The sequence below is a fragment of the Cervus canadensis genome, chromosome 1, assembly GCF_019320065.1.
Source record: "Cervus canadensis isolate Bull #8, Minnesota chromosome 1, ASM1932006v1, whole genome shotgun sequence".
NCBI classification, from domain to species: Eukaryota; Metazoa; Chordata; class Mammalia; order Artiodactyla; family Cervidae; genus Cervus; species Cervus canadensis.
Window position 1 is genome coordinate 28,530,404 of NC_057386.1, and position 20,469 is coordinate 28,550,872.

The following is a 20,469-nucleotide window of genomic DNA, read 5'->3' on the forward strand; positions in this document are numbered from 1 at the left end:
AAGCCACCTCATAATTACCGGGTTTGGCATTTGGGCGCTGGCAGCTGGGTCCGCGCAGATCCTAAGATTTCAGAAACCAGCCTCTGCAGGGCTGTTCCTGCCGTGGGTCCGTGAGTCGAGAAGTAGAATTTCTAATTACACGGCTTTGGGCTTTACCCTAATGACAGGCTCCATCCAGGCAGGCAAAAAGCACGAAGCTAAGAGGATATAGGTCTTCAAGCTCATCCTGAGAGGCTCCCTAACGCTCGCCTTTTTTTGTTTTTTCTGGATGGCATCTTCTCTGATCGCCAGCAAAACAATTCCTGTTTCATACTATTGAGCGGCACCTTGTAAATACCTCTTCCAAGCTGAAATACTTGACAGAGAGGAAAAGAAAGATGCACGATAAACTGTACTACTTGCCCCCTGATTGTTAAAGACTCGCTCACCAAAGACCTCAGTCCCCTTGATGCTGTTTTCCTCACCTTCCTATCTCCTCTGCTGGTCCTTCCCTCATCCACAACACTTTTTCACACAAACCTCACTGTGTTTTCACGTGTGTTCCTTCTGCCAAGAAGACCTCCTTCCTTACTTGGTCTGCACACGAACTCCATTCATCCATCAAACCCCCCATCAAAACCCTCCTCTCTGAAGCCTTTCCAGGGAAGATCTTTCCCCACTTAGATTCAATCACTCTTTCTTCTGCAATATTTCTTTGCCTTGAGCATCCTTCTCTTTTTGCCTGCATTACACATGACTGTATTTAGCCACCTCACCCCCTGCCTTTGCTCGCACACTCTATACCCAATATCCACATCATAGGCTAAGCCTCGTCCCCGCCCTCATTTACAGAACCCCCAACGGGCACCGCTCCACACTAAGAACAAGGCTAAGAACACAGAGAGCTTCCTCTCTGCCCCTAACCTGCCCTCTTTCTTTGGTCTCTGATCACAGTGGCTGCTCACAGGGGCCTGCTCTTGTCGCCAGGGGCCCCAGATATCCTTTCTCTTCCTTCAGGTCTCTGCCCAACATCACCCCTTTAAAAAGGCCTAAAATAGCCCTTCTCTCCCATCATCCTCTCCCCCACAACTCTCCATCGCCTCTCTGTTTTACGTCTCTTCATGGCTCCTATCACTGCAGGGGATCTTCTATTTCTAGTAGTTTGCTTGCATATCGGTCTCTCGCCCATCTCCCTAGTAGAATGTAAGCGACAGGAAGGCAGGATCAGTGCTGACAAAATAGGCACTCAATAATATTTGTGGGATCAATAAGTGGCTGCATCCACAGAGCCTGGCACGGAATAGCTGCTCAGCAAATTAATAAAATCAATATGCAACTCTAAGGAACAAAGCTGACATCTGTGGCCATTCTAAACCAGGGACACCACGAGCTAAGTGAAACCAACTGGATTTGTCTGCAATTCTCTGCCCCCATAGCTGGTTTTCAAAGGACACAATCCACAGGATTTGTTGTTGCTGATGTTCTTCAGTTGCCAAGTCATGTCCGACTCTCTGCAACCCCGTGGACTGCAGCACTACGGGCTCCCCCGCCCTCCACTATCTCCCGAAGCTTGCTCAAACTCATGTCCATCGAGTCAGTGATGCCATCCAACCATCTCATCCTCGTTGCCCCCTTCTCCTCCTGTTCTCAACCTTCCCCGGCATCAGGGTCTTTTCCAGTGAGTCAGTTCTTCGCATCAGGTGGCCAAAGCATTGGAGCTTCAGCTTCAGCATCAGGTTTGTGGGGATACCCCTCATGCCTGCCACCCCCAGGGTGTCCTCTCGAGAGATTTCACTGAGGAAAGAGAAGCCAAAGGATTTTAGAGTCAAGACAGAACAGCCCCAAATCTAAATTAGAATGTAATCGACAAGCAACCAGCAGCCAGAAAATTCTTCAAGGAGGTCACGTGCTATGAGTGGGGCTGAAATGAATGGTGCTGTCCCCCAAGAGCATCTTTCCCTGCTGCCCAGACCTCCACTGTCCACTAGTGCCTGATCCACAGCTCGAGCATTTGGGACCTGCCTCCCGTCTGCCGCAGCTAGGGGGTGAGCAACCATGGAGGATACACGCCCCTACGTGCCAAGCCCTGGCACTTCCCATCCCCCAATGAAGAGTCCCTCAGAGACACCATCTGGGGTAGGATGAGGTGGCTTTGATCAGGGTCCTCAAAACAAATGCAAGCTTGATTCTCGGGGAAACTGGCACTCATCCCCCTCCTGCACAAACGCTCCTTTAACAGAACACAAAAAAAGCCACCAGCCTGTTCCCTACTTCTGTTTCCAGCTGGGACTGGAAGAAAACAACCCTAAAAATAACCACAAGTCACAGAACATCCCCCCAGAGGGGATGGATGGAGAGAGACAGGGCCGGGGCACAGGGCCCGACACTGGTCACACTGGCAGCCCCCTTACCCAGAGCCCCTGGCCACACTCTCCTGGATCCACCCCATGACCTCTGGCTCTGGTTCTTCCAAACTGAAATAGCCTCTGAATCAGGTAAATGCAGTTCCAAGCCAGGCTTGATCAAAAACTCCCATCACTTTTATAAGCCAACATGGGCCACTCCCAAGTTTAACTGAGTTCCTCCACAGTAAGTGGTGGGAATAGGACTACAGCACTTTGGGGACACTGGCAACCAGGAGCCCAGAGTGCTTCTCTCAGATCTGCCCAGGTTCTGAGACAATGGCCAGGGTCAGCCCTGCCCGGCAGGGCCAGGGAGCAGGGGCCATGTGGCATCCTCTCTTGGTTTCCTCTGCTTGCTCAGAACCTCACCCCAGAGGAATGACAGGGCTGCCCCCGCTGCAAAACCAGGGACCAGAGGAGGGGCCAGCTCTGCCTGTGGGCTGCGGCCATCTGTTCCTTCCCCACATCTGCAGCCCAGTTGGGACTTGGGAAGAAGGGCTGTCTTTCCCCCAGAGCCCTTTGGGACAGTCATCCAAGTCCCCAGAGACAAATGCTGGGTTCTGTTCCTCCTCCTAAGCACCATGGAGACACAGCCTCGTCCTGGAATTCCAGAGCCTCGCACAAACCATCCAGTGGGGTTGCGTTTTGTCCACCCCAGAAAACCATCCATATACATTTCTTGCTTTCTCTGCCTTGGAAAGACCAAATTGTTTCATTTGCCTTAAAAATACATTAATATGATTCAAATGCATAATTTGTGTAAAATCTGAATTTCTTCAGTGTGGGAGGCTCTGCTCGCCCCAAAATCTCCCAGTGAGTTGAAGGCCCAGCTTCAACATAACACTCTGCCTCTGAGCCAGCTTCCTGTACCTTCTCCCCATCCCCGACATGTCCATAGCACTCGACCAGGCCTTGTTCTGGGCCTTTTCACAGAGCGGCTCTACCCTGCATGCTTTCTGGGATAATCAGCCAGCAAACTCCTATGCATACATCAAAGCCCAGCTCAATGGTGACCTCTCTTCTGGGCCCTCTTCTCTCTGCTCCTCTGGCATTTCTCATTTTGTTGTATGTTATCTATCACTACAACCCATTGCATAAGACCATGAGCTCCCTGAAGTGACTGACAACAATTTAACATCTGATTTTCCAAGTACTTTCACACCTCTTGGCCCATCCCAGTTGTTCCAAACCGTCTGGTGGATGCAATCAAATCATGAGGGAAGTCCCATTAGGACGGCCACCCAGATGCTTCGGTCATGACTTGGCAGGAAGGCTGTGTCGTTACTGCCTGATGCTCACAGCCCCATAGAAAGAAAAGGTGGGTATTAAGTGTCCTGGTAAAAGATACGTAACTTTATAGGAAAGGAAGTGTGATAAGAGTGAAAAGCTAGTCAAGAATACACCATTGAGGACCCCACTACGGTGTGAAACTGTTCACCTCCAGACTGTGGGAAATGCCCTAGCCAGACTCCTCCCCCACCTCCAGGCGGGGTGAGGGGGCCACGCACACAGGCACTCGGATTTCACCCAAGATGAGGAGGGGTCCTTGCTAAGTGCGTCAGGAGATAACAAAGTCATTGGAGCAAGCAGAGCGCATGGAGGGAAATGCAGATCCACCCTCCTGTAACTCAAGGTTTGTACCAATAGGAAAACTAATCCCCATCTCACTCCGTAAAAGGTCCCACTCATCTCCCTTACCAGCGACACCCAATCTGAAAGTTTCCTTCATTTCCAGTGCTGTGACACCAAAGAACACTTCTAAGTGTTCCCCCCTTGGCCCGGACACAAAGAGGGGAAAATGCATGTTAAGGAAAAAAGGCTATTGGCTTTGTTTGCGGCTCAAGGCTGCCAGTGTTTCCACTTGGCCCTGCAGTTACTTCTCAGGCTTCCGTGTGGGGAAAGCAGTCAGCCTGGAGTGATGATAACAGAGATGGAGACCACGGGGGCGATCCTGGACCAGGCAGGGTATAAAACAGCCTCGCCCCTTTGCCCAGCATCATCAGACATCCTGCTCTGTATAAGCAGCACAGAGACGAGCCCTTATCTTTGAAAACAGACATCATAAGCTTCTTGGAAAGCCTAACCGGCAATTAGCCTGCTGAGGGCACAGTGATGGAAGCTGGCGAAAGAAGTTGGTAGCCAGACCCGACTGTGAGACAATAAGGAACAGTGTGGACTGTGTTCAAGGGAGAGACAGATGCCTGCCCCACCCCAATTCACAGACTCAGCTGTTCTCCAGCTGCTGCCGTGAGGAAGGCAAGCCCAGAACTGTCAGATCCTTCATCAAAAACAGAAAACGGGGTGGGAGGATAGACTAGGAATTTGGAATTGATATGTACACACTGCTATATTTATTTTTCTAAAGGGAAGGGCTTTTGGGGGGGCATTGTTCTGGCTGTGCTGGATCTTCATTGCTGTGTGTGGGCTTTCTCTAGTTGCGGCAAGCGGGGGCTGCTCTCTAGTTGGGGTGCGCGGGCTTCTCACTGCAGTGCCTTCTCTTGTTGTGCAGCATCAGCTCTAAGCAGCTTAGCCACCCTGCGGCATGTGGGATCTTCCTGGACCAGGGATTGAACCCATGTTCCCTGCATTTAGCAGGTGGATTCTTAACCACTGGACCACCAGGGAAGTCCCCCACTGCTATATTTAAAACAGATAACCAAAAGACCTAGTATATATCACAGGGAACTCTGTTCAACATTGTGTAATAACCTAAATGGGAAAAGAATTTGAAAAAGAATAGGTACATGTATATGTATAACTGAATCATTATGTATACCTAAAACTAACACAGCATTGTTAATCAACTATGCTCCAATAAAAAGTAAAAATTAAAAGAAAAGAAAATTGGCATTTGTAGTGCAATCCCCAAATCTGTCAACATCGGCAATGAATTTGCATGTTTTTAAAACACTATAAATATTGCCGACAAAGGTCTGTATTCAAAGTTATGCTTTCTCTGGTAGTCATGTATGGATGTGAGAGTTGGACTATACAGAAGGCTGAGCACCGAAGAATGGATGCTTTTGAACTGTGGTGTTAGAGAAGACTCTTGAGAGTCCCTTGGACTGCAAGGAGATCAAACCAGTCTATCCTAAAGATAATCAGTCCTGAATTTTCATTGGAAGGACTGATGTTGAAGCTGAAACTCCAATACTTTGGCCACCTGATGTGAAGAACTGACTCATTAATGCTGTGAAAGACTGAAGACAAGAGGAGAAGGGGATAACAGAGGATGAGGTGGTTGGATGGCATCACCGACTCAACAGGCATGAGCCTGAGTAAGCTCCAAGAGTTCGTGATGGACAGGGAAGCCCGGCGTACTGCAGTCCATGGGGTCACAAAGAGTTGGACATGACTGAGCAACTGAACTGAACTGATAAATATTCATTCAAGGATTTAATTTAAGTCCATCAACAGGTGAACAAATCAGTAGTGGTGAGAGGTGGGACAGTGGTCATCCCTGGGACAGGGACAGTGTTCAGAAGGGAGTATGGGTGTGGCCCTGGGGACTCTGAAACCACCATTACACAGGGATGTGGCTTGTGAAATTCATCAGGGTGCACACTTAATGATCGGTACAGTTTTTCATAGGCATATGAACAAAAGTTACCAAAGAAATACATATACATGTATACATGTGTGTGCTAAGTTGCTTCAGTTATGTCCGACTCTTTGGGACCCCATAGACTATAGCCCCCCAGCCTCCTCTGTCCACGGGGATTCTCCAGACAAGAATACTTGAGTAAGTTGTCATGCCCTCCTCCAGGGGATCTTCTCGACCCAGGGATCGAACCCACATCTTCTGTGGTTCCTGCATTGGCAGGTGAGTTCTTTACTACTAGAACCACCTGGCAAGCCTAAGTATGTATCTGTATATATACACATATATATAGGTCAGATATACAGATAAAATTTATTTCTTTAAATATTATTTTCTTCAAATAATATAGAAAAGAGAGTACACTTCCTGCAAACAATGGAGGGATGTTTTAGATAAAGTATACAGGAAACAAGGCCATGCAGAGAGGTGGCTGAAACAGCAGAATTCCTTGAGGTGCTTCAATTTCTATACAGTTTCTCCCAATGTTGGGGTTGGGGTGAGATGTGTTGACAGATGCTTGCAGGCAGAGGATGTCATTCAGAAGGATCAATGCACGTGGCAGTCCTGGCATGGGTCAGGGGTGGTGACAGCAGGGCTAATGGTCTGAGTTCTTTGTGGAGGTTAGGAACTCCATGGGCCAGGGCCACTCTGGGGGAGGACCTTCTCCTGCCAGCTTCTGGGGATGATACGCAACAGGGAGTGTGCAGAGTGGGGGCAAGGGTGGTTAGGTGTCAGATGATGCGGTAGCAGGAGATCGCAGAGGGTTTCAGTGTCATCTTGAGAACTAAGAACCTGAGTGTCCTGCTCATGGTGGGCAGCTTCCAGGAACAGGTGAGAGAAAGAGATGGGCTGGTGAATGAAGACGTGGAGGGGGGCTGCGGTCAGAAAAGGGGCATCACAGAGATACAGATCTTATCTCGGAAGGAAGGGCACGGGCGATGACGCCAGAGGCTGGGGTCAGTGCAGCGGTGACATGCATGAAATCCACCAGCACCCATGCAAATGTCTTTGCAACAGAGACAAGGCTGAGACTGAGCATAAATTGGGGCAGAAAAAGAGGAAAAAAATATAATCTTGGGGACACTTTAATATAGAAAACCTGTGTTTGGGGTGGGGTGGGTAGAAAGAAACAACAAAGGACAGGGCTTAATCTGCTCCAGAAGGAATGTCCTGTTGCATTTCAGCCTGGGAGAGAAGCTCCGAGTTGTGGAGTTTGCAGGGCCCTCAGGGAGGCCTTGGGTTCAAGGGGCTGAGCCACCTACAGACAGAGGTGGATGACATGGCCATCTCTGTGAGTGCTCCTTTCCTCCTCTGCAGACTGGAAACAAGCTGCTAAGATGAAACCGGCTCCAACCACTGGCCCGCATGCAGCACACCTTGCTCGCTAAGGAGGGGCTGTTTCCCCCCTACTGCATCACCTCGTAACAGACATCCACTCTCCTTCCTTCTTCTCAGCTTTCTCTGGGACATCCCAGAAAAGTGAAATATAAAATCACATTTCTTAATTTTCACTATTTTATTACACACTCCTCTGTCTCCTTCCAATAGTTTTTAGATGTATTAGTGGTTCAACAGGACTAATGGTTTTTGCCCTGAACTTGCTCTGAAACCTCTTTGAACCTGTAGATTTTACTTCACCGACGAACATGGGCCCCTCAAGGACAAGCTCATGTCTCTTGATCTTCCCTGGGGCCTCAAATGCTGCCTGGGAAAGCCCTTGATAAAAGTGCTCAAACAGGGCATTTTAAGGGCACTGATATGGTTCTGCTGTTGTTGAGTCACTAAGTCATGTCCGACTCTTTGCAACCCCATAGATTGCACCACACCAGGCTTCCCTGTCCTTCACTATCTCCCAGAGTTTGCTCAAACTCATGTCCATTGATGCTGCTGTGTAAGATGGAAATGTGTCATTATATAGTTGTCAAAAACCATAAAATGTGTAACATCAGAAGTGAATCCTGATGCAAACTAAGGATTTTGGACAATGATGGTTCATCAGTGGGAACAAAAGTGCAGCTCTGGGGCTGCAGGTTGATGGTGGGTGGAGTGTGTGGTGCTTGTGAAAGGCAGGGCATATACAGTGTTTTCACTCAATTTCGCTGTGAATCTAAAACTGCTCCAAGAAATAAAGACTATGTATATATTTTTAAAAGGAAGTACTCAACCAGGACTTCCCTGGTGGTCCAGCAGTTAAGTCTACACTTGCACAGCAGGGGCACGGGTTCAATCCCTAGTCAGGGAACTAAGATCTCACATGCCGCACGGTGTGGCAAATAAACAAATAAATAAATGCAAGCTCTCTCTCTATATATATAAAGTAAGTGCCGTGGCTCAGTGGTAAAGAATCAGCCTGCCAATGAAGGAAATGAGGCTGGAGCCAAAGGTTTGATCTGGAATATCATCTGGAATAGGAAATAGCAACCCACTCCAGGATTCTTGCCTAAGAAAAGCCTTGGGCAGTGGAGCCTAGTTGGCCACAGTCCATGGGGTCAAAAAGAGTCAGACACAACTTAGCAACTAAACAACAACGAAGTGTTTGCTGGGTAAGTTTTTTAAAAAGGTACACATGATTTATAAGAATGTATTATTCATTGACTATGTAGTAGTGTGCATGTAATAGAAGTGCATGCTCAGTCGTGTCTGACTCTTTTCGACCCTGTAGACTGTAAGCCCACCTGGCTCCTCTCTCCATGTAATTATTTAGGCAAGAATACTGGAGTGGATTGCCATTTCCTTTTCCAGGGGATTTTCCCAACCCAGGGATTGAACCCGCATCTCTTGTGTCTCCTGAATTGGCAGGCAAAATCTTTACCACAAGTGCCACCTGGGAAGCCCTCACTGACGACAGAAAAAGACTTAAAATGGTCACCTTTCCCTTCTTCCAATAAGCATTTCAAGTCCATGACAATGTGAGGAGAGCTCCTTACCTTGCTCTCCTACCCCGGATCACACACACATACTTGGGCATCTATAAACACTCTTTGCTAGGAAAGGATGTCTGTTTCTTCGTGGATCTGTGTTAACTACAGAACCAGCACATGCTAAGTGCCTGGAGAATGAAACAGTCAGAGCAAGGACCAGCATACGAGTAGAATGGCTGGGCATGCTGAGCCAGGGTGCCTTTCCAGTCAGGGGGCAGGGTTTCCAGCCAGAAGGAGGACTAGTAGGAAGAGACCTTTTAGCTGGGGATGAGGGAGAGGCACCAGGAGTGATCTGTAGGTTACCTTTCTCTGTCAGCTGGGTGTGTGGTCTCCCTCCGGAAGATTACTTTAATGGACACGTGGGCCAAGTCCTATGTTCTTTCAGCATCTCCTGTGGCAGTAAGCAATGTCCTAAATGAGTTCCTGCCCTTTTAGGACAGGTCATCTCCTGCACCTTGGAAAAAACTTTCAGGACAAAGCTGTGTGTGCTCAGTCCTGTCTGACTCTTTGCTACCTCATGGGGTGTAGCCCACTAGCTCCTCTGTCCATAGAATCTTCCAGGCAAGAACACTGGAGTGGGCTGCCATTTCCTTTTCCAAGGGACCTTCCTGACCCATATCTCTTACATCTCCTGCATTGGCAGGCAGATTCTTTACCAACCGCGTGCCACCTGGGAAAGCCAAGGCCGCCCTCATCCAAACCCACAGCAGAATTCTCAGTGCCACTGTGTAAAGTTCATCCCGAGAGGAGCTCAGATTCTGCCTGAACAAGGGAAGGTCAGCTTATTAGTGCCACCCCACCTCCCCCGATGCCCGCCGGTGTGGCTGGAGGAGCAAAAAGGCAGCTTTCAGACTGTCGGTGAAGACATTCCTTCCCCTTAGAGGCAGAGGCAGCTGCAGGCTGCGGGCACGTGTCAGAAAGACGGAGGGCGCCCGGGACAGCGTGTCTCCGGGGACCCCAAGGGCGCCGCGGGGATGGGTTGGGGAGGACGGGCCCTGACCTCAGTGCAGCAGAGACTCAGGATTCGCAAGGGGGGCTGAGAATTACTGGCTTTTCCTTGCCCTCCTCTCCTGTCCGTTGGAGTCTTCTCCACCTTTCCTCTTCATTCTGTCACTTGAAGGGTCACATTATAGAAATGAACCTATTTTTGGCTTTCTACGTGCTGAATTGCATTTTAAGAATCCCTTATAGAAGTCAGTGAACTGAGGATTACATATTTCTTCCCCACCCTAGCCCATCCCACCCCCAAAAGAGAAAGGTGAGGAGTGGTAGTGAGGAGGAGAAAGCAAAGAACCATGAAGGTTGAAAACGGTCCCACTCTCTTCTCCACCCACAATAAGGCCCTAAAAAGACAAAGCTTCCTCCACACCCAGATCTACAGAATTCGTTCATTCAGACGCACGTCGGACATCGAGGACGCAGGAAAGGCAGACTCAGACTCCGGCGTCCTAACTGCTCCACCCAACAGAGGCAAACGTTCAAAGAGACACAGATCAGCAGAAAAGCCCAGTTTGTAAAGCGGCTCACAGCATCCGCGAAGCTCGCAGGAAGGATGCGCGGCAGCGAGGAAGCCCGGCCCGGCCGCGCCCCCGCCCGCCCCACTCTGGGCGGGGCCATCCCTAAGACGGGCTACCATTGGCCTCCCGGCTTCCGCTCGGGCCAATCAGCGTGGGGCCAGGCCTGCCGGCACCACCCCCTGCGAGCGCGGGATGCTTGACCCAGCTGCGCCCAACAGGTGAGGCCCGAGCGCGGCGTCTCGGCTGGTCACGTGGCCGCGGCCGGCGACCCGCGGGGCCGAGGGGCAGCCGGGCCGCGGGCCCCGCCCCCGACACGAGGCGGCGCCGCCATCTGCTTCCTCCGACCAGATGCGGGGGTCCCACGCGACCCAGGGGCCGTGCGCTCTAGTCCCCGAGGCCAGCGGGCGGAGGAGCCGCGTCTCGCGCCCTTGACTGCGCATCGCCCACCCCCTCTAGATCTGGGGTCTCCGCGCAAACGCCCCTATGGCTGCCAGAGAGTAGACACGTGGCCTGTCGGGCCTGCTGGGACTTGTTGGCCATTTCTGTCACCAGACCTTCCCTCCCGCCCCCATTCATTATGTCGAGTGTGTCTGAAAAATCTTCTCTTCCCAATGTATATGTACCTTTTTTTCTCCCACTCTCCATTTGTAGCCCCAAGCTTCATGTTGCCCATAACTATCTCTCCACATTTTGTGAGTTTCTAAGCAAGTGTAATCCTGTTAAGTATTGTGGGGCAAAGATCTGGGGGAAAAAAAACAACAGGAATTCTGGATCATGTGCCTCCAAGTTGCCTGATGAACGCGTATGGCATCATTCACATCTACTCAAAGTGTAGTTTAAAAGAAGTGACCCCTTGGCAATAGTCTAGTTTGGACTGAAATGCAGTGTACAAAAATTAGTCTTAACACATTTGCTATAGTTAGGACAAAAATATTTTGTGCCAAGAATTCATCTGTTCTGTAACAAATGTATCAACTTAAAGTCACAGCAAATTCTTGTCTACACACACACACACACACACACACACACACTTTTAAAATGCAACAGAAAATATAAATGCCTTGCTGGCAGTACTCTTTATGCCAGCTCTTTCTCTCCAGACCTGGACTCATTATTTTTAAAAGCAGCTCTCTTTGGGATGCAACAAACTGCATTTCAGCTTTGCAATTTAAAAATGCTTCATACTTGACACAGTGAAGCACAATTTTTTAATGCCCCAGTAAACTTAGGCTACTTTTAATATTTTTCAAGTCACAAAGCTGGTATTTAAGGGAAGAATTTCAGATATAAAGGAAACCAATGTCACTCATCTCCATATGGAGAAAATTAATGGGGGATTTTATAAGCATTAGACCTATTTTCACAGTCTTTTGACTGGAACAAAAATTATTCATTAACATATCAGTAAGCTGGTAATTGCTCCTCACATCCTAAACTTTCCCCCAAATCTAAAATCTGAAAGAAAAAGCAACATACACTAATATCAGTTTTATTTGGTGTTAATTTTATTTTGGTATAGTTTGAGAAGAATAGGAGAGTTCTAACAAGGTCATCTTTTAAAAAAATATATATATATATTTTAAAGTTTTATGTTCTATTCCCGAAGAGTTTTCAAAGATATCAGTATCTTATTTCTTTTTGGTCATGGTAAATGTTTTCATTTGAGGTAGGCAGCATATTGTATTCATTACCCTTGAAAATATGCCATATACTTGGGGAATTCATTTTGCTGAGATGCCTGACTATCCCAACAGCTTAGCACTGAAATTTCCCTTACTCTCTGGAATCACTGACTGTTAAAAGAGGGAAGTAGCACCCTATTTGGGAACTAAGTCTATTCACAGCAAAAGAAGTGCTCATTATGCTGTGCCTCCAGACTGGACATTTTGTGTTTCTGTCAATCAACTTAATTTCCATGTTCACAGAATTGAGAGCATAGGGTATTCAAAAACTCTGACAACCAAAGCCATGGGCAGGCAGCCCTGGTCATGTATTTCAGTCCTGAAGCTTTACATAAATGCCTTTTTTTTTCAATTCTTGGTGTGCTTTTAATTCTAAATAATTTTGGTGATTCAAAGAGTCATCTCATATAATCAGAAAACCTTATGTCCTACAACATTTTCAACAAAACAGTACATCGGCATATATATCTGGAGTGAGGTTTTTGTGGCTTATTGATTTTCCAAATGTTTGATAGTTTGATTTTTCAAACTATCTAAAAGTTTTCCTTCAGACAAAAATAATAAGAGCAAAGCAGAAAAAAAAAACAACAGAAGCTTGTGATGGGTTACTTTAAAAAATATCTAGCAATAAATATAACTTTAGCTGGGAAAAATATCTTTTATATATAAAAGATATTTATATTTATAAAAGATAAATATTTATAAATATTAGTCTACATTAAGTTGAAAATTTTCAATAATCTGGCTCCATTAAAAAAGCAAAATCTAGTTTAGTAGCTTAGTCAAATTGCAGTATTCTGATACATATTTTTAATGATGTGGGTTGCAACCTGATTTTTAGAGACGAGTTCAATAATAGCATATCATTTGGAAAATAATAAGTGTAATTTAATTCATGAACTTCAGCATTTTATTTACCTAAAACAAATAGGTTGCTATTTAATATTGACTATTTTATTAACCCAGAGCATCTGGGAAAACACTTATGATTAGGTTAATTTATGTTATATTTTCCCCTCAACTTGTAAAAGATTAATCAACCATTTTATGGTCTAATTTAGGTGCCTAATTGAAAACAGAGTCCAACACATGCTACACTGTCTTGCTAATAAATCTTGACAGCTTTGTAACAAGATGGTTTGTATTTCAAATTGTTGCATATAAATGTAGATTTTTGATCTTCACTCAGCAGCTTGAAGTGAGCTGCATATTTGATTTAAACTCATAGAATGAAAAAATGCAATTACTTCACAAAAGATTATCCCCAATCAGGTCTTATCTTAAAGTTCCCTTAGGGAAGACAGAAACAGTCTTTGCCACCAAGTTTCTGAAAACAGACTAAATAAAGAGGGGAGAAATTAGTTTTCTCAGCATTTGTTAAATTTAAAATGTAGGGAAAGTTGCTATTTTCAGGTATAAGCTTTCCAGACAGAGATTTCTGAAGTTACTGGGTTTTAGATTCTAGAACTAAAGAACTCTACTCAAAATGTAAGCTTTGTAATGGTCTTCTGGTTAAGAAGTCCATGTTTTCAGTCTTGATTTGAAACTGTACTTTTTAAAATGAATAAATTCATTCCAGGAGTTTCTGGAACATCTCATTTAACCCTGTGTTCTCCCACGTCTCCCAGCCTTAAAAGAGGACAAATGGAGGAGAATAAATTTACTCTCAGTGGGGACACTTGCCATGTTTTCTCAGTCTTTATGCTTGGGGATATTTTTGTCATTTTAATGACTCTCCATTGATTCTCACTATCTGGTGCAGGCAGAGAAAGGAAACTGCCCGGGTAATGTAATTACCCTCACTCTGGTTATAAACCAACTTTGGACGTCCTTACTATTACTATCCTGTTCTGGAGCTGGTCTTCTTTTACGCTGAATGACAAAGTGAGCAACCCTCATTGAGGTCACTGGAGGTACAACAGAAAACTCAAAACCCTTAAAAAAAAAAAAAAAAACTCAGCAACTCAGTTATGAATTCATCATATATGACCAATGTCACGTTTTGTCACTTAAGCAAGGCAGAATGGCACAGAGTGACCTCTGGAGCAGGACTGCCTGGGTTGGTGTATCAGCTTTGCCACTTTCTAGCTGTGAGATCTCGGGCCAGTGTCTTAGCCTCTCTGTGCCCGTGCTTCCTCATCTGCAGAAGTACAGACTTCCCAGGATCATGATGAGGATTAAATTTGCTAATCCTGTAGAACCTGAAACAGGTCCTGGCACATAGGGAAAACATTCAGTAAGTGTTAGCTGCCAACCTTACTAAACTACACACACACACACACACGCACACACTGCACTTTTGTTTTAATGTGGCCACAGCATTAAAGTGTCAGTTTAGTTTTTATAGCCAAACATGGATAGAAGAGTCAAGGTGGAAAGTCTAAGGAATATTTCTACATATTAAAAAAAAAAAATAGTTACACCATATTTGGCTAACTTAAATCCCAAACTGAGGTCATTCAAATTTGTGACAATCTACGAAGCCTAAGCCAAATCAAAAAGAAAAACTTATTAAAGAATGTATATACTTAATTTTGGGCTTCCCTGGTGGCTCAGATGATAAAGAATCTGCCTGCAATACAGGAGACCTGGGTTCCATCTCTGGATGAGGAAGATTCCCTGGAGAAGGAAATGGCTACCGACTCCAGTATTCTTGCCTGGGAAATCCCATGGACAGAGGAGCCTGGAGGGTTACAGTCCATGGGGTTGCAAAGAGCCAGACAGGGCTGACTGACTGGTCACAGTTTAAATCAATGTTGAAAGCCTAAATGTACCATCTTGGCAAGTATGAGGTTCTCTTGAACCACCTGTCTCTGTTTTTCAAACACTATCAGCCCCTGCAACAGAAGGTAAGGGCCAGTTTCACCAGAAGTCCTGCTAAGCCCCTCCCCTGGGATCCTCATAAGTACCTGCTAAATTTGGGAGGCCAGATTCAAGAGTAAGCTGAGTGATGAACTGGAAAAGTAAACCCAGAAGAGTCTGCATCCCCGACTAAAACAAACTCTTAGGTTGAAGGGCAGCAGTGAAGAAAGCGGGTGACTGAGCTCGCACTGCACGAACGAAGTGGCAAACTTCTCGACCTCTGGCGGATGGCAGGTCAGCTCCACATCGCTACCACTGTGGGCTCCATCCCACCACGATCCCGCCCGTTGGGGCTGATGCTGTCTCGTTTTGCCACGTGAAAGGAACTACAGTCAACTTGGGAGCCTTCAAGCCAATCTGCCTAGGCCTTGGGTCACCGGTTAGGCCTGCACCGGGCTGTTATCAATCCCTGAAACTTACTAACCGCTAGCTCAGACTCAGGCAGAATCTCCTTCTCCAACCCATGACGGATGTTGACCCTTGGATTCAACCATCCATCCTTGCCTTCAGAATGTCTCCCCTGTTTCCTATTTTCCAGCTTTGAGGATTTGTTTTAACTACTTGTTTCTGAACTGAAACGCTGGCTAATTATTATTTATACTCTTCTTCAATCCAGTGTCTGATGGCATAGACAGAGCCGAGCAGAGCTCCTCTAGGGAGCAGCAGACTGGGGCCCGCGGACAGAACTCCGAGAGGCAGGGCAAGAAGGGGGGCTTACTCCCTGGACACCGATTTTAGGAAAAGCCTTCTGGGTTAGGCTTCTTCTCCCGGTGTGGTCGGTTTTTCAAGTTAAAACGGCCGCCTTCAAAATAATTAAGTTCACACATTTGCGCAGACATTCAGAATATTCCAAGTTAATTTAAAAAGTTGTAAGTAAGCAGATGGCATTGAAAAGATTCCTTAATCCACTAACCCTGTGGCCACGCCCCGCGCGAATCGAGGCAGCCCCGGAACCCAGCTTTAGGGGTGAGCTGCGACGTTTAGAGTTCGCTCCTCGCGCCGCGCTCCGCGGGGTCATCGCCGCGAGCGCTGGGCCTCCGGGCCGGACAGTTCGGCCCATCAGTGTAGCGATGTGACTGTGGGGGAAGAAGGCACTTTCCGCCCGCCCCCTCTACCCCCTCCCGCCCCGAGGCGCGGCGAAGCCCCCGCGCCCCCCAAGCCCAGCCGCCCCGGGGGCCACGATACGAGCGGCTGCAGGCGCGCGGCCAGCCTTTCCAGGGCGACTTCGTTCTTTATTCAGCATTTTGAGTCAATCAAAAGGAACGTGGCAGGTGGAGGGCGGCCGCCCAGGAGCCTGCGCGAGTCTTCCTGTGGGGATTTCCACTGCCTGCCCAGGTGCTGCTGGAACCGCCCGACATTAAGGATTCAATTCTTTTCCTGCCAGTTCCTCCCCGGCGCGTCTGATCTCCGAAAACGCCAGACTGCCTCCGGCCTCCGATGGGTTCTACCTGGAGGGCGCTAGTAACAAGCCTGCCAGTCCGGGCTCCCGGAATCGTTATCCCCCAGGAGGAGGCGCGGTGGGGCTGGAATAATGACAACAATACAGTCGATGACAATAGCCGGCAATTAGCGCGGCCCCCATCTGCCAGCCAGGCACCCGCACGCGCCGGCGCAGTCGCTCCTCCGCGCGCCGCCCGGAGCGCAGGTGAGGGTGCCCAGGACCCCTGCTAGCTGCCGGGGTCGGGACGAGCATCCAGGCGCCGGGCTCCAGAGCCACCATTCGCAACAACCGGTGTCCAGGGCCTGGGGACGGTGGGAAGGGTGACGGTCACGGCTGGCTAAACCTCGAGATTTGGGCAACTCCTGACAATAATAAAAATGTTAGGACAAAAGGGAGGGGGAGGGCGAGGCTGCGGAGAGAGCGGTTTTAATCCGCTCGGCCAGCCCCCTTTTATCTTTCGAGCTCTCCCGGTCCCCAAAGAGAGGATGGGGGCAGGGATGGGGTTTGGTTCGATTCTCCTCTTTTGTCTTCCGAAATCTCCAGCCTCTTGCAGGCTGATTGGGCCTGGAGGGGTGCCGGCGAGTCAAGGGAGTTATGTTTGTGGGGGTCTGAGGCAGTGACCGGGGAGAAGGGCCGGACATCTGGTTGGCGACGAGACTTCCCGAGGCTGGAGTCTGGACCCCTTGCTCACCCGAGCCTCACCGGAAACTCAACCAACCCAACAGCTCACCCCCAAAGACTGCGGGAGACCTTGGTAAGAGGTCGTGATTATGACTCCCGGAGGGGGGGTGGGGGTGGGGGACAATGTCCCTTTGGAACCGCACCCATAACCCGACCCGAGAACCGAGTTTACGGGAGCCCACGCAACCCGCATTTCTCAAATCCATGCACCCAGAATATTCTTTGCACCCCGGCGCGTCAAGGGTCCGCGGAGACACGCGTCCCTCCCCCGGGTCTCTCAGCACCCGGGCTGGGGAGGCGGAAAACCATTGGGCCGTGCCCCCGGCGCCGGGAAGCCTTCAAAGCTGCGCGCCTCCCGTCGGCTGCAGTGCGCGCCTTTGCCCGACAGGGACCAGCACCGCTCCACGCGCCGCGCGCCTGCCCGCTCGCCCTCCGCAGCCCAGGCTGCCGGGCCGCGAGCGGTCTGACCCCCTTAGGAAAGTGAACGGACTCCCCGCGGCCTGCTCAGCACGGCGTCGCTCCCACCCCATCCCCATCCGGACAGCAGAAGCTGCTCTAGAAGTTGGTCTGGGGCGGAGACCGTCCCGGATCCGAGAGGAAAAATAAAACACGAGATTCGTTTGGGAGGCGGCCACGGTTAGAGGGTTGCGCGCTTTTCTGAGCACCTTCCCAGTGGCTGGCCTCCATCCTGAGGAAAGATCACCGGATTAATCCCTGGGCACTGTGGGCCGCTGAGCCGCCAGATATTCTGGAGAAGTGTCTCCAGACTGGGGCGAGAGCGGAGCCCGGGGCAGCACCGCGCGGTCGTCGCTCGGCTCCCCTTCCAGCCCGGGTGGTCTGAAGTTGTACCCCTGTCAGTTCCCTGGTGCATGCCACGTCCGCGTCCTCTCCCCGTCAGGATCGCGGCTGGAGCCCCTGGCCCTTCCCGGGACACTCACCGGTACCAGGCGAGGCCCTTGTCGTAGCTGCGGTCGAAAAAGTGGGGCTCTGCGCCCACGGCGCGCACGTCGGGGTGCACGCGCAGGAACTCCAGCAGCGCCCGCGTGCCGCCCTTCTTCACGCCGATGATGATGGCCTGCGGCAGCTGCTTACTCCCGGACCCGCTGAAGAAGCTAGAGATGGGGCTGGGGGAGTCCGGCGTCTCGGGGCTCTGCTCCTCCTGGCTCGCGGCGCCTTCGGCCATCTCTCTGCCCGCAGCCGACTGGGTGGCTGGCGCCGCCGGGAACGGGAGCCTCTGGGGAGGCCCGTCGGGACCCGGGGCCGGCGGGGCGTGGGCGGCGCGGGACCCGGAGCCCAGCAGCAGCAGCCCGGGCGCGGCGGCGCAGGAGCCGGCGCAAGAGTAGACGAGCAAGTAGAGCCAGACGCAGAGCATGGCGAACAGGAGCGCGAGCCTCCTCCTCACCGGCGGCGGGGGCGGCGGCGGCTGCGGCAGGAGCCGGCCGGGGACATCGAGGCAGGACCGGCCGCCGCTCAGGCGCTGCCCCATGCGCTGCCCGCGCGCGCGGCGAGGGGCATGGTTCAGCACAAGGCGCAGGGCCCGCGGGAGCAGGGAGCGCGGCGAGAGTTCCCTGGACGCCGGGCGGTTCGGCTTATTGGCCCCGCGCGCCCGCGGTCGCCGCTGTTGCTCTGCCCCAGGTGGCGGCGGCAGCTGCACGGCCAGCGGCTTTTGACATGTTGCCGGGAGGAGCCACAACTGGAACGAAGGTCGGGTGGTGGCAACTGCCGGCCTGGGGCTGCGACGCCGCGCTCGGGGCCGGTAGAGTTCCGCCCTCCGGCGTCCCGACCCCTCCGGACTGTGCGCGCCGCACGGCCGCTCGCCGGGGCTGCCTCGTCGCGGTCCTGTGAACCGAGCTCTGAGCGCAGCCCCGGCGCTTCCCCCGCGGAGGCTGCGAAGGAGGACTGCGCAGGAAGAGCGCCGGAGACCGAGGCAGAGTGGGCGGGCCCGGCCACCGGGAGTGATGGGTCGCTCCACCTACCAGAAACCCGAGGCGCCATGCAAATCCCGCCGCTTAGCTGAGGGTTCGGCAGCCAACCAGCTCCCGGAACATGGGGGTGTGGAAAGGGTTTGGGGGCGGTGGAGAGCAATCGGGGGATTCTATTGGATGAGAGACAAGGGGCAGGCCTGGAGGGGCGGAACCAGGGGCTGGTGACAGGCGCAGCTGGGAGGAAGGATGCTGGAGAGACCGCGCACGCAGGGAAAGCACCAACCCTGCGATCCCTGCACCCCGCCGCCCGCGCGCACTTCCGCACTTGCTCCCGAGGAGCCGGGCTCGGCTGCATTTGCCCCTGTGTGCGGACACGCGTCTCCATGCAGATGGTTCGCGGGCGGGATCGTGGTGTGTGCGCGCGTTAGAAGTAGGGAAGGGGTGGAAGCGCGAGAGTCTGGCGGGAGATGCCAGCCCACCCCACGCCGAGACTCGGAGGGGGGCCCTTCCGGAACTGGCATGGTTTAGGAAGTTTAAGTGGAAAACGCTGTCGAACTTTTTTTTTTTTTTTAAGTCTTCTTACTCTTTGCTGGGAGTTGATCTCTCTCGGGCAGCAGGTTAACGCGATCGGTGGATCGTTAGATAGTTCCTGAGGAACTGTCCTTAGGAAAAATTCTTCCCTCGCTTCCCCAAGTGCTGGAGAAAGGTCGGGAGAAATTAACATGGAGTTAAAGGCTGTGGGAATTTTTCCCGGCGCCGAAAAATGAGTGTGAAAGTTTTGTGCGGATATGAGTTGTTGGGGACGTTGGAAAACGTTCTCTTCCCCTCCCATGAATAAATATCAAAGCCAACATTTGCCTGCATCAAGAGTCGGTTTGATTTGCTGACCTGTTACACCAAGTATTAGGTGTTTTTTCTATGCCAAAAGTCAACTCGGAGCAAATCGATCCCGGAGTTGCACTTAAAGTCCGCTCCAAGTCTTTTTCCAAGAGTTTCCTCCGTAGAGTGACCCGTCCCGGCCTGGCGGCGGCCTCGCTGCTACATTGATGCGCCGCGTTCCGGTTGGAAGCTTCGGTTCACGCCGGCGGCACTCAGGAAGTTCTGGATGAGAAGACTCGGCCCCAGAGGGGTCAGCGGGCCTCCCACGCTTCGCCCCGCGTGGTTCCGGGACAGAACCTTCCTTCCGATCCCGACCTCCACGCGGCCCCAGGCTGAGCGCGGCCCCCGCTGCCTTCCCAGTGCGCGCGGGCGGGCGGCGGAATCGCCGAGCCCCGGTCCCCCTGCCGCGCTGTCCCCTCCCGAGGAAGTTCCCCGAGTCCCGCAGTCTCGCCGCGGGTCCTGTTCCCCTCCGCCGGGAACACACCGAGGACGCCTCTCGGTCGTGAGCTTCTGAAGTTGGAAAGTCTGCTGGAGAGCGGGAGCGGCGACCCAGTAGGGTTCGGGTGACCCTGCGGCCCC

The 20,469-nt window shown here is 50.9% G+C and overlaps 1 protein-coding gene across 1 annotated transcript in view; it reads right to left on the minus strand.

Moving 5' to 3' along the window:
- Positions 1–18,965, minus strand: part of LOC122444909 (heparan sulfate glucosamine 3-O-sulfotransferase 3B1) — a 43,126-nt gene extending 24,161 nt beyond the window's left edge. The window contains exon 1 of the mRNA XM_043473686.1: positions 18,025–18,965. Coding sequence (XP_043329621.1) covers positions 18,025–18,572 — 548 coding nt within the window. The 5' untranslated portion in view covers positions 18,573–18,965. The remainder of the gene's footprint in view (positions 1–18,024) is intronic.
- Positions 18,966–20,469: the final 1,504 nt, after the last annotated feature.